General features: G+C 40.0%; 1 protein-coding gene across 10 annotated transcripts in view; it reads left to right on the plus strand.

Annotated features, from left to right (window-relative positions):
* Window positions 1-26,822, plus strand: part of LOC108271270 (receptor-type tyrosine-protein phosphatase mu) — a 227,739-nt gene that overhangs the window by 100,851 nt on the left and 100,066 nt on the right. For all 10 annotated transcript variants that reach the window (XM_053683467.1, XM_053683468.1, XM_053683484.1 and 7 more), the window contains exon 7: window positions 5,558-5,851. In XM_053683467.1, coding sequence (XP_053539442.1) covers window positions 5,558-5,851 — 294 coding nt within the window. The remainder of the gene's footprint in view (window positions 1-5,557; window positions 5,852-26,822) is intronic.

Genomic DNA, 26,822 nt, shown 5'->3' on the forward strand with positions numbered 1-26,822 from the left:
CGAGTTTCCCGATTAAGCATTACCCCGTTTCCCAGCCGTGTATCCGATGCGCACATTGAGCACAACCTGTTCGCTTTGCAAGGCTGATGCATCTCATTATGAGTGTCTGCTGAAGGGAGCACTAATTCAGGCTGTGCTTAGTGCAGTACCACGAAGAGTTGGCCGAGGGCAACATGTACAACAGCATGCCCAAAGTCTGCAGGTTAACAAAGCTGACCTGCCCTCCTGAGGCAGCATGATGGCTAACATAAATCATTCACACTCTGCTCTTATACTTTGTTCCACACCCCATACGGCCATTACAAGCCTCCAAGAGCCACCAGCGCACCTTTTGGCATTGTAGCATACACATGCAGCTGCCACAGGTGTGCTGTATTCCTCTGTTTTTCTTTCATTTTGTTTTTTTATTTTCTGCATGGTAGGGTATAGGGTATAGAAGATGGTGGAATAGCACAAAGAAGTAGCACCAACCAAGAAAACTGGAAAACACAGCATTGCAGAGACAAAATGTGTGTCCCAAATCATATTCACTGTACTAACGGTGTAACACGACATGTATCTGTATAGATTTAGTGCTCCAAATATCCAAATTGTCCTGCATCCCTATGTGGATTTAAACCCTAAGCGGGTGTGTCCTAAACCCGACCCCTATCTAACACTGGAGAAAAAAACAGCGGTAGAAACGGCAGCACTGTTAGCATGGTGTGTGAACATTGGCTCGGACAGTTCCTCGACCTCAGCTGCATGACTAGAGTTACTATAATCTTGAGATTCTGAACTGTTTTATTCTCACTTGCACATTATTTATATGATATATTCTAGCGAATTTAGTTCCTAAAATATAAACATACTAGTAGCCTGATTTAAACCACCTGATCAGGCAGTGACTAAGGATGAAACAATGCTGTATGTTTTAATGGGTGTGGCCTTTGTCCGGCAAGCTTCATATCTAAATCACTTACTCTAGCATAAAGTATAAACCTCACGCTTGAACAGCGTCTTCTGGTACACCTCCTAAAGACAGCGTTCTAATAAATGTGTCCGTATTTGTTTACTTCCCTACACTGTCCTAAACAGTATGTCAAAATCGTATGCTAGCTATCTAGAAGTGTCAGAATCTATTATTGTGTACTGTTTTGACATACTATTTTGTGCAGTAGGATGCCATTTGGGATGTTACTAAATAAATTAGCTTAACTTCCATCTTAACACCACTGTGAATCTGTTTAAATTGTCTGCTTGTAATTGTAATGCGTTGCTCTGCCATATTGTTGCAAGAATTTAGTGTGCAAGGATTGAGACTTTTTTTTTTTTTTTTGACAGAACAGCCGACAGTCGTCTTAGTGTGTCATGGTTTGAAAAGACAGGATGAGTGCTTGAGTTGCTGTAGGAAATGCTTTTGAAACTTCGGTATGCTGCCTTTCAGAAAAGGACTTTACCACCAGAGACGTTTGGAGTGCTTTTATCATCTCTGTCTCGCATGCGACCTAAAAACTCGTGACATCTACAAGAGTTTGTCTTGCAATGGAAAACTTTGTGAAACCCAACCAAACCAAATCCAGATAATAGAGTAGCCAGATAACAGAGTGGAAACACTGACCCCCAAAATAACAAATAGGTTCCTTGGGAGACAGTAAATCTGGCAGTTTTACACAGAAACAGTTTATTACTGTATATCAAAGAGATCATGTGGGTATAGGGGTCAGGTTGCATGGTCATATGCCTCTAAATATATCCGAATGTGGAATAGGATTTAGTGAATGGGTATGTGTGCCAGGTGCAGTGGCATGGAGACACACAGCTGTGTGCTGTAAAACACACACTCGGTATGGCCAGCAGCAGTCATGCCTGTAAACCAATGCACCACATCATGGTTGTAATGGTTCTCTCTGTGACCGATAAATTTTAACCTCTTAACCTGCTGGGAGCCGTCAGCAGTTCCAGTCGTAGATTCCCTAACCTCCTAACTACATTACTTTCACTGTAGTTACTGAATAATAGGCTATAATGAGAATAACTGAATAGAAAGCTGTAAATTTAGGCGATTATTTTTTCCTGTAGGTGCCTGGGATGAAGCGTGTTCTCACATTTTTTATATTTTCTGGAAGTTAAATTCTCCAGAATTTATTACTGGGTGATAGATTGTTTGCATGGATTGTTTGCTGACAAAGGCTTTTTAAGCCATGCTAGAAATGATCAATATCCATAGAGATGTGCCAAGAATCAGTTATAATATGTTGACTTGTGGTTAGATGCATCAACGGCTATGTTTTCACATGACAGCATAGAAGGAAAAAAAGATAGAAGAATGCCAGATCAATCAGACCCCTATGCCCCTTCCTGCCAAAACTCAAATAAACGTAATGACACATGGACAGAATGGAGCCAATGATGCATCGCTGTCTCCATACAATCCTCTTCACAATCTCTGCTTTAAAATGTGTTTTCCGGCCAGATTGAAATGTCACTTTATCTCGCGTAACCCTGCACTGAATGAATGTGACGTGAAGGCTTGTTTCTTTTGGAGACAATACCTTACCCCCTCACTGTGGGCGTCTACACCTGTTCCGTGTCTGCAAGGCTGAAATTGAGATGTCAGACAGGGCCACAGGGAGTGGGCTTACAAGAACAAGAGTGAGAGAGGAAGACATTTAAATTGCCACTTGCAATATTATACAGCAGTGGAGACAGACATGGAGGCTTGTGTTTTGACAAGTGGGCCATGTCATATGTTTGGATGCTGATAAAGATACAATCTGAGCTTCCAGGCATTTTTCTTTGGTCTGAGTACCCTTGTTTGCACTTCACACCATGTTTGCATTTCGCACCTTGTTTGCAATTTGCATCTTGCCAAGCCTCTTGTATGTGCAAGACCAGGTCTTTCCAGCAGCAATGAAAGCAACTTGATACGATTCGGTGGAGAAAGGAAACGTTACCTTAACCAACCTACCCAGGCAAAGCAGATTTTCTCTCAGCACAGTCTGTGTTAACCTGATTTAAACAGCTGTGTATTATTTGGTAATGCTCTCACATGGGCATGACACCAGCATGACATGATAAGCCGACGCTTGAATGACCAACACTAAAGACTTGTTCTGCTTAGAAATGTTGCATTTATACTCAGTGCCCTGACACAGCCATCTATTGTGTGTTCGACGCCCATCAGCTGGCAGCCGTGCAAGGTCTATGATTGGCTGTTCATCCTAGCGAGCAAAGCAAGCAAACAGCATTCTCTAGAGAGCACACATAGAGAATATCTCATTCGTCTTTTTCAACCTCAGTTCACCTGCTCAGCATTTCTCAACTTCTACTCGTCTGATGTAGCTACTTGTATTTTTAAAACAAAATGACTGAGTAGACTTTTTAAACAGATTCACAATGGCTTGAAGGTGGTAGCTAGGCTAATTTGATTGGCTACATCCTAAATATTTACATTCACTCATTTTCAATAAATGGTCCCATGTGGTGGGAATATACCCTGTATTACCCTCCATTATATGTATATATTTATTCACCTTGGCAGATGCTTTTATCCAAAGATGAGGATTAAAGGACCTTGCTTAAGGACCAACTGTATATAATTTGCTTGGTACTGGGATTCAAACTAACAACCTTTGGCTCAGCAGTCCAGAGCTTTTAGCACCAAGCCCCTATGTGCTATAGGTTAGCATAGCCAATCAACTTACCAGCATGTTTTTTTGGGTGGTGGGAGCAAACCAGCGAACCTACATGGACACAGGGAGAATTGGTCAAACTTCACATAGACAGTAACCTGAGCTGAGAACTGTGAGGCAGCAATACTACCCACTGTACCACTGTAGTATGCAGAAACAGAATACATAAAGATGCATGTCATCCATTGGTCGTTTGCCCTGTGTTTGAGTGGAACTTTTCACAGAAGACATGAGATGAAGCTGGTTTTATTTAGCCACTCTGGACACTGACTCACTGTACCTTATGGAATGCTGTTTCCGTCAGAAAAGAAGATGGAGAGAAACATTGTTGTATTTTACAACCATCCTGTACCACATGGCTCTGGTCACACCTGGACACAACTGTCAGGAAGATGGATACCCCATTACCGCAGCTGTAATTGGCACTCTCGGTGGCCCAAATCAATATCATATCCCATGTTTGCTCTGCACCACAGACCTGCTGTGTTACCCAAACCTGCAACTGCTCTCAGGCTCTGGTGAGAGAAGGAGCCATTTCATCTCTTCATTAGTTCATGGCCATGCAGTTCAGCACAGATCTACGGCAGCAATTTCCAAAATAACAGAGACTGTATGAAAGATGAGGAGGCTCAAGGGCATAATGGAACAAAATATGAAATTGCAACTTTGTCCAAAAAACAAGGTTTCCATAACAAACCAGGCTTCCATTAGACAAGCAACATCACTCAAAGACATCAAATCAGACATTATAAAATTACAAAATTCTCCCCAGACGCAGAATCAAATTGACTTTATGTTCTTATTTATTGTAATACATTTTTATGCTGTGCACTACATTAGTCAAATCCTTCTCAGTGAAGTACTAAGCATGTGCCTGTGTGTGTCTGCATGTGTGTTATAATGAAACCCCACTAAAATGGGTCAACAGTGAAATGGAACAGGACCATAGGGGTGATAAGTAATGAATTTCAGCTCATAAGCTAAACCAATGAGGGTCAAAAATTAATTGGTTTAAGTCAGTACCTCTGTGTAAACTTATCACCAGCTCGCACTACCACACAGTGCACCATCATACATGATAAACACTGATAAGGGGTTTAACCATATTGTGTATTTGGTTGGGCATAAGGAACTATTTCTTTTTTTTAACACATTTTCATGGCCTGTGCTGACATGGGTGGAGCACCGCACCAGTAGGTATTAAAATCCACTGGTCCAAAGTTGTGTTAACATTACTTACATGCATTTTAGGATGCCTCTTCATGCAAACGCAACGCCAAAATGGTATTTTTATGTCCTGTTCCATTACTTACCACCCAGCATTATGAGTCTGTACTGTTACGGTTTAAGAATATCAGTTACTTCATTTTATCCATAGAACTGTATATAATTAATAAAATGAATAAAAATGACAAACAAATCCATTAAATACCTCATTACTTTTTCCCCCATTGTAGTAATGAATTGGTCAGTTCTTTCGTCAGCCGGTCATTGCTACCACTGAAATACTTATGTGAAACATTTATATTGAATGAGAGGAGCTGATTTGATTGGACATTGTTAAATCACTGCTCTTAATGATATAATTATTATAGCCCAACCCCATTTTGCAATTACCTCGATCTCCACCGGGTTTCCACCTGCACCGATAAATACCAAGCGAATATAACATTTACAGTATATTATGCTTTATTTTTGCTTGTATTATGATTATGAAAAGAAGTAAACTATTTGAAAAATTAAACTGAACATGATATATGCAGGATAGCAATATACTGTATACGTTTTTGAAGTGATTTGCTCTTTATATACAGTGAACACTGGTAGCATTAAAAATATAGCTGAAGAGCTGTCTTTAAAAAGATGTTCCTTTTCCCACTCAGAACCACCAATCCCAATCGCACCACCTCAGCTGACCGCAGTGGGTGCCACCTATCTGTGGATCCAGCTCAATGCTAACTCAATCAATGGTGATGGCCCTATCATCGAGAAAGAAGTGGAGTACCGCACCATGTCAGGGAGCCTGATTGACAACCAGCCCGTGGACAAGCCAAACCACAAGATCGGCCACCTTGACCCAGACACTGAGTATGAGATCAGTGTTCTTCTAACAAGACCCAACGAGGGCGGCACTGGAGCTCCAGGTCCACCACTGCGTGCCAGGACCAAGTGTGCTGGTGAGTTCTGTGTTATCTCCTCCTGTGTCTTTTCTTCATGAATATGATGAGTGAAGAACATCCCTCCTGTGAGGTTTAAAACAACACCAGATTGGAAATCTTCTCAATAGGGAATTTTTGTTCTGTCTGGTAGGAAAATGATATTTTCATAATACAATGACTTTTTCACTGTCCATACAGACATTTCAGGTCTTAAAAATGTTTGATTTTAAAATCATATTTTCAGTGTTTTACTGGGAAAATGCGTCATTTTTAAAAATTACATTTAGCGTAAATAACTTGCAATATTATGCAACTAGTTACATTTTCCTTGGTCTACTGTGTCTCTACGGAGCCCACAATGCTCTCTCTCAAAGGAGTTGACCATAATAGTTGCAGACAGGTTCGTAAATCTGATACTAGCCTAGGACCCTGAGCACTGGAAGAGGACAGGTTCCGTCTATAAGTATTAGATTTGATTATGTTTACCGGCTCTTAACATTTATAATTTGTGCTAAACTGTCCAACAATTTGTAACATTAAATAAAATAATATACATACACTTAGCATACGTGCATACATAGATACAGTAACTTTAGTTACCTGACTAGCTCTGCCTTTGCATGCTAGTTAGCATTATTCAGCTACACTGAGTTAGAAATTTAGCTGCAATATATAGTACACTGTAAAACCAGATAAGTTCATTTAACTCCAAAAATTTGAGGAAACTAATTACCTCAAAAATTTTAAGTTGATAAATCAATTTCTTTAAGCCAAATACACATAAATATAACAAGTTTGAGTTATATTTTTGTTATATTTAAGTGTATTTGGCTTAAAGAAATTGATTTATCAACTTAAAAATTTTGAGGTAATTAGGTAAATTGAGGTTTCCTCAGATTTTTGGAGTTAAATGAACTTATCTGGTTTTACAGTGTTGCTATAAATATACCACAGTGCTTTTCAATTCTCAAATCTGATTGGTCAGAAGATGTGACAGTAATTCCAGCTAGAATTTGAATTAGAGGTTTATCTTGATGCTCTTATTCTAATACAGCGTCGTTCATGGTGAACCCTCTGTGTAATGTAAGGTTAATGTAGCGTTATTTAACAAATCATTTTGTGGAAAATGTTGACATGGTGATGTTTTCTGTAAGGAGATGTTTATTTGCTATTTACAAATAGTGTCTCCAATGTCAGCACTTGGTATCAGTCAGTCAGCATCTTCAGGGAACTTGGCACGTTCTGTTTTCTAATTAACGTGACAGGGCAGGCTGCGTTTTTTTCTTTTTTTCTTTTCTGCTATCAACTTCACAAGAAATATAAAAATGAGGCTGGATGAAATGATGGAAGAGCTGTCTACAACTGTGATAACAGGAACTTGTCTAGCAGATGTTCCACAACATTAAATATAACTGTAAACAGTTAAAAAGAATGTGTTGCTCATTAATAATCATGTAATTGTTGGCTAATTGCTGTGGTGTTAGTGGAATAAACTATTTTGGGACTTGCATTTACTGGAAAATAATGTATCCTTGTGTGTATATAACTATATGAGCGCTCTCTGTCTCTGTGCTGGGGAAATGCTTTACAAACCCGGGGTGTGAGAAGGGGAATTTGTGAAGGTACTTTTTGTGACTACCCTTTGAATCATACATGCCTTTCTGTTGACTCTCGTTTGTAAATCTATTGTTTCTACACCAATATGTGTAAGAGGTCAAAGCACGTGTTCAGTTAGTCATACAACCAAGTTTTATCAGAAATGACGCTGCTTAGGCTTGTTTATTTTTCATCACATTTTAAGTCTCAATTTCCTTCTACTGCAACAGAACTACTTTGCTAGTGGTCATCTGTTCAAGAATACAGTGTTTTTTAACCTGAGGGTTTTAAATAACTTGATGGATTAAAAATCCATGGAACAATTGTATATACAGTCTCATATACTGTATGTGTGGAATCACATGTGTGGAGGCAGGTCCCTGACTTTTTCCTGCTTCTGCTCCTGGACTAACACTACACTGCACTTTTACTATTTTCCACACTCCCAACGCACCTGACTCAACCCACCATGGGTGTAAAACAAGTGTGTTAGAGCAGGCTAAGCAGAAATATTTGCAGTGTAGCCTTTGTCCAGGATTTCTTTTTATTGACATTTGCCTTGAGGGAGCAACTATTGGTTCCCTATCCATAAGACCTGTCTGGAACAACATTAGCAGCGAGCAATGAGATGGCTAATGCTAAGTTCATTACAGTCGAATAAACACTGGCATTGTTTACTCGACTCAGTGTTTTCCCTGCATAGTAAGCAGGCATACAGCCCCCCATCTAACACATTGTCCAGTGCATGTATCCCTCCTGGAGGGAAGAAATGCATCTCCCATAATGGCATAGATACATTAACGTTATTAAGGACTCGTCAAAAACGCTGGGCACATTAGCGACATGGCTCGGGACCCCCTGGGCTACAAACAAACGGTGTGCAATTATCAAAGTAATTAAACAGGTGCAATGACTCTTCTTTTAAATGACTGCAACGATTAGAGCGATGGCAGGAATGCAGAAGGGTATCTGCATCGCTCTCCCACGCCAAGCTAATCGCTTTTCCATTTGCGTTCGCGCTAACCAACCATTAGTGCACCATGGTGTTCGTCAGCCAATGGGCAAAAAGATTCTGAGGGCATTGTAATAGCACATTTACATAAATCACAGTTTCATTATTTATTCACTTGTCTGGTCCACTTTTAGCCCCTCAGGATAGCAAGCCGTACAAAAACAGATAACATGGGCTTTGAAGGATTTTCAGTCGCTATCAAATCAAAAACAAGACTGAGAATGTAGTGATATCTTGCCAACAGGGTGATGATGATAACACATATGAAGTCATAGTTTCGGCTCCAGGGAAAACACTGAACCCTTTCAGGAGCACTTAGCCATACATGTCAGTGTCTAGAGCTGGGAGAAGCGATGAGGTGCAGAAAAGCTGCACCCAGGAGACAGAGACAAATCACACAGAAGTATGGGATATCATACTTTCAGGACATGCCTTCCAAACATGCCTCACAGCAGGTCATGACGTGCCCTGGCCCCAGCCTACATGACCCTCACATTAGAACGATATTTGACACGTTTGTTCATGCGGTGTGTCAGACATGTCAGCCCTGGCTATGGACTTCTCCTGGTGGTCACACTTATGTCAAGTCAAAAACTAATCACCAAACATCACAGCTAATTAGGGTTCAGGAGTGTGGGGACACATGCATGGTAACGGAATCCCATTTCAAGGAAAATGGCCACAAACTGATAAACGTATTTACGAAAATAATTTTTAGGTCTAGTCCTACATTTCTAATACCCATGACTGCAACCATTTAGAAAATAACGTTCCTACAAACATGACATAAGATCACTGGCTGTTAGACGGTAGGCTGGGAGATGCAGCAGGTCTGTGGATTTCAGAAGATTTAATTGCAGGTATGGTGATAGGTATAATTACACCATGCCCCAGTCTGGGGAACCGTGCTAATTGTATTAATGAAGTGTGTATATTTCATTATGAGGGCTGATGTTTGACTTCCACAGGCCTACTAGAAACTGACCAGACCTGTGTAACTACAGCAGGCAGCTGGATGTTTATGTTTATTTCTACATTTCTGTAGCAGTACATACTGCTAGAGCTGAATTTCCACAGTAGTGCTTTTTCACACTGCATAAATATATGAATAATATCGCTATAACTATTTGTACACCTGTGCAATACAATAAGAAGAGTGTGCACCATGTCACAGTGGACAACCACATATATAGGCACAAAACTAAATTAATAATAGTAGTGGTAATACTACTGCTACAAATATACTACTACTACTACTACTACTAATAATAATAATAATAATAATAATAATAATAATACTTCTACTACTACTTCTACTACTACCACTACTGCTACTGTTACTACTACTACTACTTCTATTACAACTACTATGACTGTTACTACTACTTCTATTACTACTACTACTATTAATACTACTACTACTACTACTACTACTTCTATTACAACTACTATGACTGTTACTACTACTTCTATTACAACTACTATGACTGTTACTACTACTTCTATTACTACTACTACTATTAATACTACTACTACTACTACTATTACTTCTATTACAACTACTACGACTGTTACTACTACTTCTATTACTACTACTACTATTAATACTACTACTACTACTACTTCTATTACTACTAATACTACTGTTACTATTACTACTACTATGACTGTTACTACTACTTCTATTACTACTACTACTATTAATACTACTACTACTACTACTTCTATTACTACTAATACTACTGTTACTATTACTACTACTATGACTGTTACTACTACTTCTATTACTACTACTACTATTAATACTACTAGTACTACTACTTCTATTACTACTACTACTGTTACTACTACTTGTTATTATTATTATTATTATTATTATTATATACAAATACGACTATGTTTAATTTCTCAAAACCACAAACGGACATAAATATTGTTATCTGTTTTTTGATCAGTTGGGCTACCAGTTTTGTGCAGACTTTTCCTACACTGATAACGTCTTTTAAATGTTATTTTAGTTTGTCATATTTTCATTAACAATCAGTTGAAATGTGAATAGTCTTACATTTATTGTGGTGTGACTGGGCATTCTTGTCATTATTGTTGATGACATCCTTCAGCAAGAATTTCTGGCAGTAATTTAGTTGCAGCTAGTGTATAAATGAGAGGGAAGCAGACACAGGAACAGTGTTAGTGACAGTGCTGGTGTCATTGTCCTGAAATTAATGCAGTCAGTTTGACTCTTAACTGGGCTGTGGAAAAAACACTCAACAGCCAAAGTAAGAGAAACACGCCAGCTAACTATCGTGGTCTGAACCGTGTGTGTGTATGTGTGTGGGTGTGTGTGCGTGTCAGATGAGGACAGCTCAGAAATCTATGCCACACTTGTTGGCTTTATTGTTTATGGTCTGTAACAAGTGACTAGTGCAGAGGTAGCAGATAAGCTGGAAAACAGGGACGTCAGCATGTCCATTGCTGGGAAAGTTTGAAAAGAGGAAATACCAATCTAAAAAAAATATATAAAAAAAAAAATTGCTGATATGTGCAGTCACACCCTGTGTGTTTGTGCCGGCGAGTGCATGTCGCTCTGTGTGTGTGAAAGTGTGAATGAGCATGTAGCCAGTAATGCACTTTTCGCAGGCGACAAGTTTCTCAGATGAGGTAAACAGGAAAACAAATATCCAAAGCAATTATAGAAAGAAATGTCCCCCTGCACCCTTCAGCCTTTCTGTCTCCTGCCATTTCATTTACACCGGTGTTTGGCTGGGGCAAAGCAGGCCTGGATTGTGTAACATGACAAACTTTATCACGATCAGACTGGAGTTTTGCTTTTTCCCTCGGCCTCCTCGGACCAATTTCTCAAATTGGGTTTGTCTTTTTTTTTTTTTGCGTCTTTATTTACTGAAATTGCCTGAAGACTTCAGTAAATGGATGCAGCATTCTTTACTAGGAACTGTAGATGTTTTGAATGACTGTGAGTGTGTGAGTATGTAGGCATGTGCCATTTTCTCATTACACACTATGTTTCACAATATTTCATTTTGGAATGGAGTTAATGACTTAACAAGGAAAAGGAGGTTAAATGAATTAATTAGTCCCAAAATAGATTTTAATGTCCAATCAGCTACTCGTTACTGAGTAACAATGAAAATATCTTCAGTATCTCAGAAACAGGGGGGCATAGTGGCTTAGTGGTTAGCACGTCTGCCTCGCTCCTCTGAGGTTCGAATCCCGCCTCCCTGTGGATGTTCTCCCCATGCTTCCTCTGGGTACTCTAGTTTCCTCCTACAGTCCAAAGACATGCATTGTAGGCTGATTGGCATTTCCAGATTGTCCAGAGTGTGTGTGTGTGTGATTGTGCCCTGCGATGGGTTAACACCCTGTCCAGGGTGTCCCTTGTTTTGTGCCTCAAATTCCCTGGGATAAGTACAGGATAAGTGGTATGGAAGATGTATGGATAATTTATGGACATTTGATGTCTTACTGACCTGTCTTACTAGAACGTTTACCAGTTTTTTCGTGTAACATTTTTTCTTTTCCTTTTTTTTTTAAAATTAATCTTTTTATTGAGTTTGCAGCAGAGAAAGTCTTGTCCAGTTTGTTTGACTGATAAACTATGAAAACAAAGCACAGTCTTATCAAACATGTTCCCTATTGCACAGATGAAACGACTTCATGATGTATTTCATGAATTAAATCTATAAAACGACATCACTGCAACAAACTTCTCATTGAACAGATTCGCTTCATTACCTTAGCCACCTCCTTTTTTTTATTTCAGTCTGTTTTCACTCAGGCATGTCTGTGTGTATGGGAGAGAGATAGAGAGAGAGAAATGGCTTCTGTAGGCTCATTGCTCAGTTTAATTTTGGTCATTTGTACTACTTTTCGAGTGAAGCAGCTCTCTGACTGCCAAACTTAAAACTTCACTCAATCCTGACAATCCCATTTATTCCTGCAGACCACAAGTGCCACAGAGAGGGGTGTGTCTAATGGAAACATGGGGGGAGGGGGATTTAGCTGTGGATGCGTACACACACACACACATACACACACACACACACACACACACACACACACACATATGCAGGTATCTTTTGCACTGAGTGTACGTTGAGGTTGTTGCCTAACAAAATTACTTTGTAGACAGGAAATAAATGTTGCGGATTTGGAAAATCGTTCACATGGTCAAATTTCCTACTTTATATAGTAGTTCTGAAAACTACTATCTAAACTCATATACTATAAGTTTGCTATAAAGAAAACTTTCAAATCTAGTTAGTCCCAAAAGTGAGGAAAAGGAAGAAAATAGCATATGAGTATTCCATTACAACTCCATTGAGAAAAAAAGCTATTTAATGATTTAATTTTCATGTAAGTGAATATGTAATGAATAAAATTGTTAATAAATAAAATAATAATTACTTGTAATATAATGTACAATGGAAAAGACATGTAAGTCTTCTGAAGTCAAATGCAGTCATGGCATTAAATGAACTGGAGCTTCATTATCAGTTTTGATTGGTCTACTCACCGGTCATTAGTAATTCAGTGAATTTTGTTCTGTTGGATATATTTCCCATTTTTTAAAAATGTCCACTGAGGTTGGTACGTACGCGATGGCATGTGCATTACAGGTAATATGACAGCTGGTGTTTATAGTGTTAATACGATCTTTTAGGCTTATTAGATTTTCACTAAGGCTAACTTTAGTTATGGCTAAAGTTATGGCTACCTATCCTAAACTTGATCATAGCATGACGTTCACTGTATTAGAAAATCACACTTGGCTAGCACGTTCACAATGAAAAGATCTTTTGTCAGCTGCATTTGTTATGGCCCTGAATGCCCAGGCCAGGTTACACCCCTGCATTTGCTGTATATCCCAGTAACTAATGGTCAGTAATCTATAGTACCATATATCACCCTTTTCAGTCAGTCAGAGTTAAACTCGTAGCGGATGGCTGGGTGTTATCTGTCTGCAAAAACAAGGCCTGGTATTAAAAGCTTGTGCTATGTATGTTCTACATCTCCTCAAGGGCTTTTTAATAGTCTCTTGCAAATGTACTCTCATATATCTTCCACTTTGCTGCCCTGTTGCTACATTTGCCTCATTTTGGTGTCTCTCTTTCTTTCTCCATCTCCATTTCCTCGTCCGAGCCTCTGCCTCATATCCTTTTCTCATAACACGCCCGATTTTCACGCTTGGCTTCCTCCGAACCATTTCTCTCTCCGGCTCCTGTTTTATTGTCCCCTCACTCGCTATCCTCTGGGTACCAAAGACAACTGCACACTCAAAAGCCCAACGAGCTCTTAAAAGCCTTTTTAGAAAGTGTTTTTCTTTTTGCTTTTCCTATTGGCTTCGTGTCCAAATCTCTGGTCTGATTTTTATGCCAGTCATTGGTTGAACCATACATGAGAGATTCAGAATTACTGGCACCCTACCCCCTTTTTTTGATAGGACAAAAATGTGTTTCCATTTAATAAGCTTAAGCTTACACTGAAAATGTGAGAGAACGTGAAAATGTGAGGCACGGTGGCTTAGTGGTTAGCACGTTTGCCACGCACTTCTGAGGTTGGGGGTTCGATTCCCGACTCTGCCCTTTGTGTGTGAAGTTTGCATGTTCTCCCCATGCTTTGGGGGTTTCCTCTGGGCACTCCAGATTCCTTGCCCAGTCCAAAGACATGCATTGTTGGCTGATGGGCATCTCTAAATTGTCTGCAGTTGTGCAATGGGTTGGTATTCCATCCAGTGTGTCCCTTGCCTTGTGCCCTGAGCACCCTGGGATAGGCTCCAGGCTCCCCCATGACCCTGTGTAGGATGAGTGGTATGGAAATGGATGGATTAACAAACTGGAGTATGCAATTGCACCCCTAAAATTCTTGTGAACAAAATTTAAATTGATATTATATATCCAATAAGGTCACATGAGTGTTTAAGAACCCAACCATCACCTTCATAAATTAGACAATGTTTATAAAGAAAGGGTACTATATACATTAGTATATGTATTTTTGTAATTTATTCAGACTCAGTGACACTAATAGTAATTGTAGCTGTAAAGTAAGTAATTTGTATTTGTATGTATTGTAGAGCAAAATGAATCATAAAATCATGACAAAAAGGCAGCAAAAATATATGAAAGCAATTATTTTTTTGTTAGCTATTAGTTGTTTTGTAATGCTAGTAGTTAGTACAGATCATTTGTGTTTTCTAATAGGACATATTTGATGGTTTCTTAGAGGAGCCCAGTGGTCTCTGATGGTGAGGCAATAATACCTTGTTTAATGATCATTTAATAGACCTAATGGACTTCTGTGATATTTTTTGTAATATGTAATGACCATGCACTTCACGATGTGTGCAAGAAAAGAAAAAAAAAAAGACAGATATTTAGCGTTCATCATTATCTAAAGATGTTTAATGGAAACCACTAGGACCAACCACTAGAATCCCATAACAACCCCCACCCCCACCCCACCCGCCTCTCTATCACACACACACACACACACACACACACACACTTCTCTTCCTCCCTGCCTCACTCCTCCCAGCAGGCAAATTAAATATGATGATCCCAGTGGAAATGAAATACTAAATCTCATACAGGCCTGACTGCAAGCGAGGCAGCCAGAGAAGTGCAAAAAGAGAGAGCAGAACACTCTTGAAAGTCACCTTCAAAATGAAACTGTTGCTCCCCACAAGAAAAATGATCAGATTGGAGAAAATACCAGGGGAAGAAGTATGGCGTGCTGCTATCATCCGGCCTCCATAGCTGCTGCGACTCTTATCAGCGGCTGAAGTGCCTCAGCGCAAGGGCCTGCTGTATATCTCTCACAGTCGCGGGGGGAAAAATCTCGCACCTTGAACATAAATTGTGGAGCGAATGTAGATGTGATTGTGTTGCTAGAATCGTGAGACGTTCGGTGTTTAGATGAAATAGTGAAGGTCCGGACCTCTGATCACAATTGCTCAGCGTGTGTTTGTGTATATATGTGCACATCAAATTATCCAGTCCTGTCGTACACTTTCTGTCGCGTTTGGAGGGTATTTTTCAGTCCCCACCAGGCACCATGGGAGCTTGCCACTCGGCTGCCCGTCAAAATTTGTCAATTACAGCCTCCCGTTCACATGCTCTGCTAGTCAAGTGCTTCTGATGATCGGCGAGAGAAAGGCAGAGAGGCAGTGTGATCGAGAGAGAGAGAGAGAATGAGGGTATAATAAAGGGAACCTGACTCGCTAACTTGTCACCATTTGTCACATTTCATTTTGCAGGAGTTTGGCAGAGCTTAGTGTGACATCCTGTATTCCCCCTGTTGAGGCAGAACAGATTGTCTGCTCTCCATAAATTCATGTTCACAGTGTTTCACCGTGCTCTCTGTCTCAGCACCTGCGGTGGGCAAAAGCACGTCGTTCTAACCATGCATGAGACCTGTACACACTCCCACCCTGACCCCACGCACTACTTGAGGGATCTGCCCTCTGCAGACAGATTGGCAGAGAGCCGGAAGAGAGACTCTCTCCCCATGACTTCTGCAGCCTCCTTCGCCTCCTCACCATTCTGCTCTCTGTCTCTGACCACGCCGCACATTATTGTGCTACAGGCTGCTGACGGTGCATGCACTCACATGGGGAGATGTGCAGATTGTCTTGTAAAACCATTCAGGCCTTACGCTTTCAGATGGAATCCCAGTGTTGCTGAGGTTTCAGCCTATATAAGGGATTGGAGTTTGTGCTGAATGCACAAGAAGGTTTCCTCTTGCCTCCCTGACATGCACACACACACACGGATCCACTGGTGGTTTATTTCCACAACCCGAGCCCAAACCAAACAGATTGCTAAGCAGACCCTTGTCCATTATTGGATTATAAAGCACAGTGACATCTCGATTACTGTAACTCCAATCCCTCACAGGGCTGTAAACACAACAGGCCTGCTGGAGATAACTTTGGCTGTCCTTAAACATGGTTTTCAACTAAACCCAGACGCAAGGAGTACATTGTTTTACCTCTGTTTTAGCTCTGCCATGTACAGGTTCTTCTCTTTGCACTAGAGGAAGATTGACTGAATAAGGATTAAAGCACAACAGGACATACTGTTATAGAAGTTCCTATAATGTTTTATTCCTCTTACACTACAGCAATTTATCATTGATTAAATTTTTTCTTATTTATTAAAGAATTTCACGGGGGGCATGGTGGCTTTGTGGTTAGCGTGTTTGACTCGCACCTACAGGTTTGAGGGTCCGAATCTCACCTCTGTCCTGTATGTGTGGAGCTTGCATGTTCTTCCCGTGCTTCCAGGTTTCCTCCGGGTACTCCGGTTCCCTCACCAAGTCCAAAGATATGCGTTGTAGGCCAGTTGGCATTTCCAAATTGTCTGTAGTGTGTGAGTGTGTGTGCGATTGTGCCCTGCAATGGGTTGGCACCCCGTCCAGGGTGTCCACCACCTTGTACCCTGAATCCCCTGGGATAGGCTCCAGGTTCCCCTGCGACCCTGTGTAGGATAAGCGGTACCAAAAATGGATGGATGGAAAGAATTTCACATCATACTTTTCTACATGTATTCTACATTTAACATTGTGGAACATCCATGGAGCAAGTTCCTGTTATTATTGGCAGTGGTGGCTCAAAGGTTAAGGCTCTGGATTGCTGATCAGAAGGTCGGGGGTTCAAGCCGCAGCACCACCAAGCTGCCACTTGGGCCATTGAGCAAGGCCTTAACCCTCTCTGCTCCAGGGGCACTGTATCATGGCTGACCCTGTGCTCTAACCCCAACTTCCCCAACAAACAAGCTTTGATATGTGAAGAAAATAATTTCACTGTGCTGTAATGTATATGTGACAAATAAAGGCTTCTTCTTCTACTGATAGCAGCTGTAAACCATCACTCCTTGCATCGTCGTCCATCATTAAACATTTCCGTTTTGGAAAACTTTCCCTCTGACGCCTGCAAAGCGCTCACACTGGAGATGCCTTTTATTAATAATCCGTTTATTATCAGACTTTGATTACATGGCATGTCCACCATACAAGTCCTTGTGAATTAGCTGTAACTAATTAAACAATCAAGTTTTCCTTACTTACAGCCAGCACTACTGTCAGAGCCACGCTGAAAAATTCATCACCACTTCTGACCAATCAGATTCTAGAATTTAACAGCACCGCGGTATAAGGTGAAAATTCACGGATACTCATCCAAAATAATATCAAGCTCATAATGTTTATTTCTAAAGTCTTATTAAATACCTGTGTCATGCTGTGTTTCATTATAAAGCACTTTGGTATTGTATCAGTTTAATCTTATAAATGTATTATGCCACTGAAACGTATACATGCCACTGAACATCCGAACGAAATATTACTTTAAATATTTTTTAAAAATTGAGGGTCACAACCGTGTGGCTCAGTATCTTACAATCACAGAACTGTCTATAGAACTATGTAACTGTCTATATAAGGTTATTTAAATTCTAAATGTGTTTCATGCTTTTAAATTAAAATCTCCTTCATGGTTTTGTAGCTACATTTTAGGTGATAGAATATCCATGAGCATTATCCAGAACATCCATCGTGTTCAGCGCTGAAATCCTAGAAACACAAAGCTCACATATGTGCAGTGAAATTTGTGAAATTTGCCCAGAGGCTTTACTTCTCATCATAGTGTGACATTCATCATTCATCATTATGCTTTCTGTCACACAGACCTCCATACGTAAAGTATATTCATATCCATTCATTATTCGTATTCATTCCTAACGTTTTTGTAAAGATAAAACTACTAGTGAAGTCTGTTCAAATTGTCATTTTCCCCCCTAACATTTAATACATTTTTTTTTTTATATATAAACGAGCTACATAAATTGCAGTGTAGTACATTACGACGTATCCTCCGAAAACAAGACATTTCTAAACATGTGCAGGGACCTGGGGAACGAGTGTGCAGTATGAATACTAATGATATTCCTGGCAGCTTCCATTGCCTTGGAGGAACTTCTGGTAGAGCACTAGAGAATACATAAAATTCCTGTTTCATGTACAGCGTGCACACAGACATGCACTATGTCATCTGGCATTTCAGGAATACACGGCATGTGCTATGTGTCATAATATCCTCACCAAAAAAATTAGAAAATATTTTCAAACGAGATGTTTTTTTTTTTTTTTTTTTTTTTTTTAAAGCATGCATTTCATTTAAAGGAACAAAAAGATGTTTTAGTGTGTTTTTATTGTGACAATTCTTCCATGTCCTGAATACAATCAGTTTTTTTCCCGTTTTTTTGGGGGGGGGGTTTTTTGACGAGGTATCAAAAATATCATTTCTATGATAATTTTTCTTTCTGCCTAATCTCATTGGCTTATTGAACAGGCAATGCAATTTCCTGTTCTTTTCCCCTCGTCTGTCCTGCATCAGCTCCTCTACATATGTTGCTGAATAGCTGTTACTTCTGCCCAAATGAAAGCTGACATACTCATCTTCTCTTGCAAGTGTAGTGTTATGCCATTATTTATCTTGACAAAAACACCCTAGATACTGATAAATAGAAAGACTTAAAGAGGAAAGGGAAATAGACAGAATTTGTTTACTACATCTCAGTCTTGAGTGCAATAGGGACCAGGGTATTCTTAGTGGCTGGACGTAACTCGTTCCTTCATCCTTTTTATTAGGTTTAGGGCCGTCACCAAGCAGTGGCATCATTTTTCTGAAATGGATGACCCAATGGAGCATGAGGCTACTTTAGCTTCCCCACTAAGCGCATTTATGGATGTGCCCCAGGTTAAACCGCGCTGGAGTTACTGGAGTCAGCATGCAGGCGTGCCTAAGTTCAGTTGTGTGGTGTATTGGGGGGACTAATATGTATGAGAGGAAGATATAATATGGAATGCTTGGAGGAAATGAAGGAAACATCCTCTCATTTACGCCAGCTCTGAATTTTATTATCGAATACCCTGCGGTTCCAATCTGGCCTGTATGCACAGATTCAGCTCCACTTTAGCCTACGTTATAGCCCATTTCTGCCGTTCTTCCATTATTCACAGCTTTAATACCACGGACTTTTCTTATACTGCTTAATATTAGCAGATTTTTTAATAGAGAACCTTAAGGGTGTTAAATGGGATCCTTTCGCTAAGAATGCAGTTTCACACATCTCACAGGTGCTGACATTTTTAGTTTTGCTCTTGAATTTGCTCTTAATTTTCTTCATGAAGACAGTCCTGTAAGAGTTCAGTGACAAAAGTGGATTTTCATTCTACAAAGGTGAAGGAAAGAAGGAAAAAAAAAGTCTTGAGTGTCAAGCCAGCAGATGCTAATATACTGCATGTGTAATTAAATAAGGGTGAGAATGCTACTGGAATGCTGGGCTTCAAACAAGGTTAACTTGATACGCCATGACCTACTGTAGTCCCAAGTGTGATGCATAGCGTGTGTGAAGGTTTAGCATGTCAAAAAATGATGTCATAGTTACTCTATATGTAGAAGTGTGTAGTCCATTTATGCTGTAGATGTTAGGTCGTGTGAATGTTTGGCTCAGAACAGTGAGGAAAAACTTCCTTTGGAGCCTCCTGATCCTTCTTGGGTCTTTGAGAGGTTTTCACACCTCCAGTTCTTCAAAGCAGATCAACCCTTCCCTTAAAGCGCAAACTCGTTTTCCAGGAATCCTTGGCCCACTCTTGCCCCTTTCCCTGTGTCCCAAGCTGCCCCTATTAATCATCAGAGCTAGGATTTCAGAATGTCCAGGAACCATGTTTATCCCCCAACTCCCCACAAAGACCCGGAGTCTTATAGCATGCTTCCAGACATCATTATGTTGTCTACATTTCAAACCCAGAATATTCCCGTCTGCCTTAAATAGAGCTTTCGTGGGCTATTTCTCAGGATAACACCTCTGTTAATGTCTAGAGACACTAACCTGGAGGCGCTGCTGTTGATGAGAACACACCTCAGACATGAATCTGTCTGCTCAAGCAAGGCCTCATCTGACCTGAGCTTTAATTCGCTTTGAATCTGTCATTTTCACATGACTGGCCATTATGTCGTTCAGTGCTTCTGTAAAACTGGATAAGACAAATATAGGATTTGGACTCTTTGTCTTTGAGTGTATGATTGCTCTGTTTGTGTAAAGAAACTGAGATAATATACTGAGCGTATTACTCAGCAGAACCTCACTCAGCAGAACCTCTTTCAGTGATTATGTTTACATGGACAGCAGTAATCTAATTATTGAGTTTATTCTGAATAAGATAATATTCTGATTAAGGTGTTTACATGTGTCACTTTCAAACCTCAGCACTGCCAAGCTGGCACTGTTGGGCCCTTAACCCTTGCTCAGATGTATAAATGAGATAAATTTAAGTCGCTCTAGATAAGGGTGTCTGCCAAAATGCCATAAATGTAACAGTAGAACAATTAATGGCACACGTCATTATGTCCCCACGCCACGCCGTCCGATGTTCCCTCCAGAATTTCACATATCAATATACAGTTCGTCTTCGTTATGGTACCGTATACAGTTTTGGGTGTTTCATTTTTAATTTTACGAAAGCTTCAAGAGCAGTTAATTATTTGTCATGCTGTATGTGCAAATGGACGACAAATGGATCGGATTAAACCTACTGTAAACCTACTGAGTGTGTAAATCTAACTAGAGGTTAACTCAGAACTGTGACCAATCTCAAATGTGTGCTTCTTTTGATTTTTTTGAGTTTGAGCCAGAAAATGAAACGGCTAAGGCCCTTCAAGTATTTATCCCAAGGATGTAACTGAATATACATACAATATTCAATGTAAATACAGATTGTTTTTAAAAAGAAATCTCATAAAAAAGTTTCACAGGGCATCTGGCAACAAAAATAGTTTTTAACTTCCATGTGGGCATGACTGAGTGCAACAAAACGTTAACGTCCATTAACATGAAAAATGTGTGAGGCATTTACAGCATACTTAGTAGCTGTCTGGTCAGGTTTCTAAATTAGGCTACTAATTTCCATCCATCCATCCATTTTTCATACCGCTTATCCTACATAGGGTCACAGGGAGCCTAGAGACTATGCAGGGAACTCAGGACACAAGGCAGGGGACACACTGGACAGGGAGCCAACCCATCACAAGGCACAATCACACACACATTCACACACTATGGACAATTTGGAAATGCAAATCAGCCTTCAGTGCATGTCTTTGGACTGCATTGAAGCAGCCCCCAGCCCCTTAGGTGTGAGGCAAATGTGCTAACCACTAAATAACTGTGTCCCTGGCTACTAATTTATTCATATTTATTTATATTTATATTAAATAGAAACAACTAAATTTATTAAAAACATTCTAGGCAAATACAAACATAATGTAATGTAGCTGAAGTTGAGGAACTGTCAGAAGCAGAATTCACACACCATGTTAAAATTTTTACATCTTTTTTTCTCCCCCAGTGTTTACATACTTATATAAAAAAATCAGTTTTAGGCTGCACTCATAAAGTTTGAATCTGAATACATATATTTCAAGCAGTAATCAGATATACAGTGCTGTGAAAAGTAATTGCCTGATTTCTGTTTATCTCATATGAAATAGTTCGAGATCTTCAAATGAAATACAAGATAAAAGAAAGGCAACCTGAGTAAACACACAATACAGTTTTTTATTGAAGCAAAAAAAGTTATCCAACACCTATCACCCATGTGACTTAAAATCTGTTTGTGCCACCTTTAGGAGCAATAACTGCAATCAAACCCTTCCGATAACTGGAGATCAGTCTTTCACTTACTTCTAGGACTAGGACTTACTCCTATGCTTTGCATCATCGTCTTGCTGCATAATCCAGTTGCGTTTGAGTTTCAACTTACGGACTGAAGACCGGACATTCTCCTTTAGGATTTTCTGGTAGAGAGCAGAATTCATGTTTCCCTCAATTACTGCAAGTTGCCCAGCAGCAAAGCATTAAAGCATCAAGGCAAACTATCCTCACATCATCACACTTCCACCACCATGTTTGACTGTAGCTATGATCTTATTTTTGTGGAATTCTGTGTTTGGTTTACACCAGACGTAACGGGACTGGGTAAGACCTTTTAACCAGCTTCATGCTGCTGTAAAAGTTCTATTTAAGTGTTGATTTGATTGAACAGGGTTTGCAGTAATTGTGTCTAGTCCAGCTGAACCCCATTATGAACGCAGTTTCATAGATTTGAGAAATTCGTAACTATGGCGGCAAATAAATTTTCACTTTTTTCCTTCAATAAATACCATTATCTTTTCAAAACTCTATTTTCTGTTTACTCGGGTTGCCTTTGTTTTATCTTAGATTTTGTTTTCATTTCTGAAACAATTTAGTATGAGATATACACAAAAACCGAAGAAATCAGGATGGGGCAAATACTTTTTTTGCAGCACTGTAGAAGGTGGTATTACATTACACCCCTAATTTTTACTTAATTTCATTGTGCAATCTGCATAATGATAACAACTTTTTGACTTTTTCATTTTAGCACTCATGCAATGGAGCAAACCTGAACAATGTTGCTCAATATCATGGCCTTAACTCTGTGATTTAAATATATTGTGAGGCTTATTACAATTCCACTACATTTCAATTTAACGACTGTATGATATTTGTTTGTAATGTGCACCCCTAAGCAATACAATATATTATATATACGTATATCAAGTACATTCTTTAAGCAGAAATACAGATGAGCTTGACAATATATCAGTGTTTTGTTGCCTAAAATGGGTTACAGTGTTGCAGACAATGTGCAGAGTTACAAAATATTCGCTGTTTAACTTGGGCTCTCTCGTGGATGCAAAAGCACACTTCATCCAACAATGTCCCTCCATGGCAACCATGACATCAGCTCTCATTATTCACAAAGAAACAGACATCAGTACAGGAAGTGAATGAAGATGCATCAAAGCCAACCTTTTGGGACACAAGCTTCTAAACATGTGGTATGAATAAATAAAATGGCAGATGTGCCCCAGTCTTAGCTGTTTTCAGGGCGGGTTTGTACCGGAAAGCAGCTCTCACTGTGACATGCAGTGCCATGAGGAGTGTGCCATCTTTGCAGCGGTGCCATTGTGTAGCAGAACACTGGTAGAGAAATTGGGTTTTGATTGTCGGTTGTCAAAAAGCCATCATTATTGCTCCGCTTCCGTCAGTTATGAAAAGGCCTTTGATAAGGATGAAAGCCTCGTTATTACCCAGATGGTAGTGTTGATATTGCGTAAATCCTCTTGCTGGCCTTTTTTCTATTGCTGATTTTTTTTTTTAATAATAGAAGAGAGAAAGTCGGGTGCTGATCGTGAGTCATGGGTGTTCTCTCTCCCATCTGGGCCAGTGCTGCATGGCTCCAGAGCAATCAAATTAAGTGACAGAGATCGCACCAAAGGCAGGTGAGAATCTGACATGAGCATGAAATGCATCCTCGAGTGGCACTCTGCCGTAGGTTGTGTTTTTGATAAGCGCCCCCGTTTTTGCCTTTTCTATGAAAACATCCTCTACAGACCTCTGTGATCAGAGCGGTAGTGCTTCCTGTCGGTGTTTTAGAGACATGTCTGTCAGTGGACGTTCAGTCAACGTGAAGCGCTGTCGCTTCTCTGCATTAACAGGCACATCAGTGCTGTCACAGTGCAGCTCCAATATCCCTGAATCTAACGTTCCAGGACAGTTGAAATAGTATACTATTAGTTTTGGCCTGATTATCCCAAAAATAAGATGTGTTTTTGGTCGTTTACAGAAAAATAATATATAGAACGTGAATACAGCAGAGGTGCTAATTGTACGGTTTAGCCATGGCCCGCTGCAGCGGCGAAGCACGAAACACCTGTATTTTCACATCTTCCATAGATCTTCAGATAAAGTAGTGGTCAGACCAAATGTGGAGAAAATGCACCTGGAAGAAAAGGCGGTTCCATTGAAGGGGAAAGGAACCAGGGTGTGACTGATGTGCATTTGCAGTCACTTTCCACTGACATTATTCACAAGCCTCAGATTTGTGAGCCAATAGAAAATGAGAATGGGACTGTAGTGTCTTTGATCGCTAAAAATATGGAGCTTCTTTTCGAACAACAGAAAATCTGGTGTGGCAGTGGCGTGTGACAGTATCACGTGACTGACATCATGTTATGATGTTAGTCTACATGCTAGCTGCAACGTCTGACTAGATCTGAGTGGCAGAACTTGAAATCAGCTTCCGTATAGTACACAATTCGGTGAAATTTGTTTGTAATCTCTTTCTTCTTTCTACATGCGAGGATTTTCTTGTAAGCAATGTTAGCAATGTTGCCTCTGAGGATGACTTTTTTTTGTAGGAATGTAAGAATTTTGGTTTAGTTTGTTTCTCTCAGCAGTAAGCTCATGCTTTGGATAAATCCAGTCATGTAGACAGCTGATTTCTATTCACTCAGAGCTTGGTTTCCCAAAAATGGCATCAGTGTAAAAAATGTTGCTTAGCAACTCAAAATTGCTCTTTTCACTCGTGAACTTTTCACTCATCTATTACTGCTGCTGTCGCCATTGGTCTGTTAGAAATGTAAAGAATCATGTGACCAACCCCCCCCACCAAAAAAAAAAAAAAAAGAGATATAACTATTGCTGGAATGTATACACTATGACATGAAGTTGTAATGTATATGCAAGCCTGTGGTTACCCTCTTGGGGGAGAAAAATAGACATATTAAGGGTTCTTTACAAGAGAAAGCTTTTCTATCAGAAATGGTTCCAGGTAGGACTCCTTTACGCTCTACGCACACTGCACTATCCCAGAGAGTGTTTTAGGCTAATGCAGGTACTATACTTTAGATCATCACGTTGAATAAAACCTCACCTCAGTTATGCTGATGTCAATAGCAAGAAAATACCAAGTGAGCATGGATGTAGTATTTTCTTCAGAAATAAGAAAAAGCACAAAAATGAAAACATTAACATGACTTTTAAAAAAACAAATAAATCTTTATAAATGTAATGTTAAAACCTTTTCAGTCCTGATGATGCCACAGCCATCAGTGCTCTCTGGGTGGGAGAGATGGCGTGCATTGTCTCCCCTGTCAATCACAGTGATACTAGCCAATCATAGGGGTCTGTGAGTTCATGTATGTGTGAAGAAGGCACACAGGAAACTGTGTTTCCTATGCTGCCCTATGATGGATCAATTCATAAAGATTCAGTTAGCTGACTTCTTGTGCCTTGGAGGATGTACGTGTTACCCTCCCCCATTTGGTAGCTATCATATAATAAGGGCGGGTTGGCTAATGGGTTAGCAGATGAGCAAATTTGGGAGAAAATAGGGCAACCCCCCCCCCCCCCCCCCCCCCCCCCCCCACACACACACACACACACACACACACACTTTAATTGCTCGGGAGTAAACTTTCATTCCTACGTGTAGGGTCAGGTTCAAAGCTTAAAAACTTTAAAGCTAAATTGTCCTCTATTAACGGTTAATCAACATGGTTGTGTTATGATTATAAATGACATTTGTTTTAGCAGAGCACTTTCACAAGACACCTAGATCACTATCCTATAGAATGCCTTGTAGTGATAAGGCAATCATTGATCTGCAGGACCACAAGTGTTGTTCTGGCGTGCTGAAGAGGACAAAAAGCGGATAACATCTCTCTATCTCTCTGTGGCCATTTAATCACTCGACCTATTCGGGAGAAAAAAGTATGTCCACATCCACAGCCAATTTGTTCTCCTTCATCCAGGACTAATACCTTTATTCTGTTCCAGTGCTCTCCGTACATCAGTAGGGCCATTCAGAGGCTTCAGAGCAGGTAGTTAGAGAGACGTCAGGATTATTGCGTTCCTTTTTACTCGGGCATGTTCATGGTAAAATTGAAGCTCCGGTTTTCTCCCTTGTGAATCAGCTCGACTTGGGTAGTGGACAACTGAGGCTGCAATGACAAAAGGTTGCCTGTACAACCCATTACCACTGTTCAAAAAGGCCATAATGAGATGCTAATGACAGGCAGCGTTATTTAAATGTCAAGCCTTTGGTAGATGTGAATAGTTGGCACCTAAATGTCAAATTAGAATTATTTGATTGCATTGGCAGGATTCAGAAGCAATGTAATATAACCACTGAATGAAATACTAAAGCAATCCATATATCAGAGGCTCTTAACCTGAACAGAAAATTCAGTGCTGAAACTTGTGGGCAATAAAAACCGCTACACTGACCGTGTCTTTTGGTTATTGGCATCTTCCCACATCTATCTTCAGCAAAATATGGAGGACATCATCTGTCATCTACATGTTCACCATCTCCTTCTAAGCACAGGGTAATAAAAAAAAATCCAGTTTCCTTGCTATCTATTACAGAATTTATGATGGGTGTCCGTGCAAAGCCCCTTAGCTGAGACTTAAGGCATAATGAAATTCACTT

The sequence above is a fragment of the Ictalurus punctatus genome, chromosome 1, assembly GCF_001660625.3.
Source record: "Ictalurus punctatus breed USDA103 chromosome 1, Coco_2.0, whole genome shotgun sequence".
NCBI classification, from domain to species: domain Eukaryota; kingdom Metazoa; phylum Chordata; class Actinopteri; order Siluriformes; family Ictaluridae; genus Ictalurus; species Ictalurus punctatus.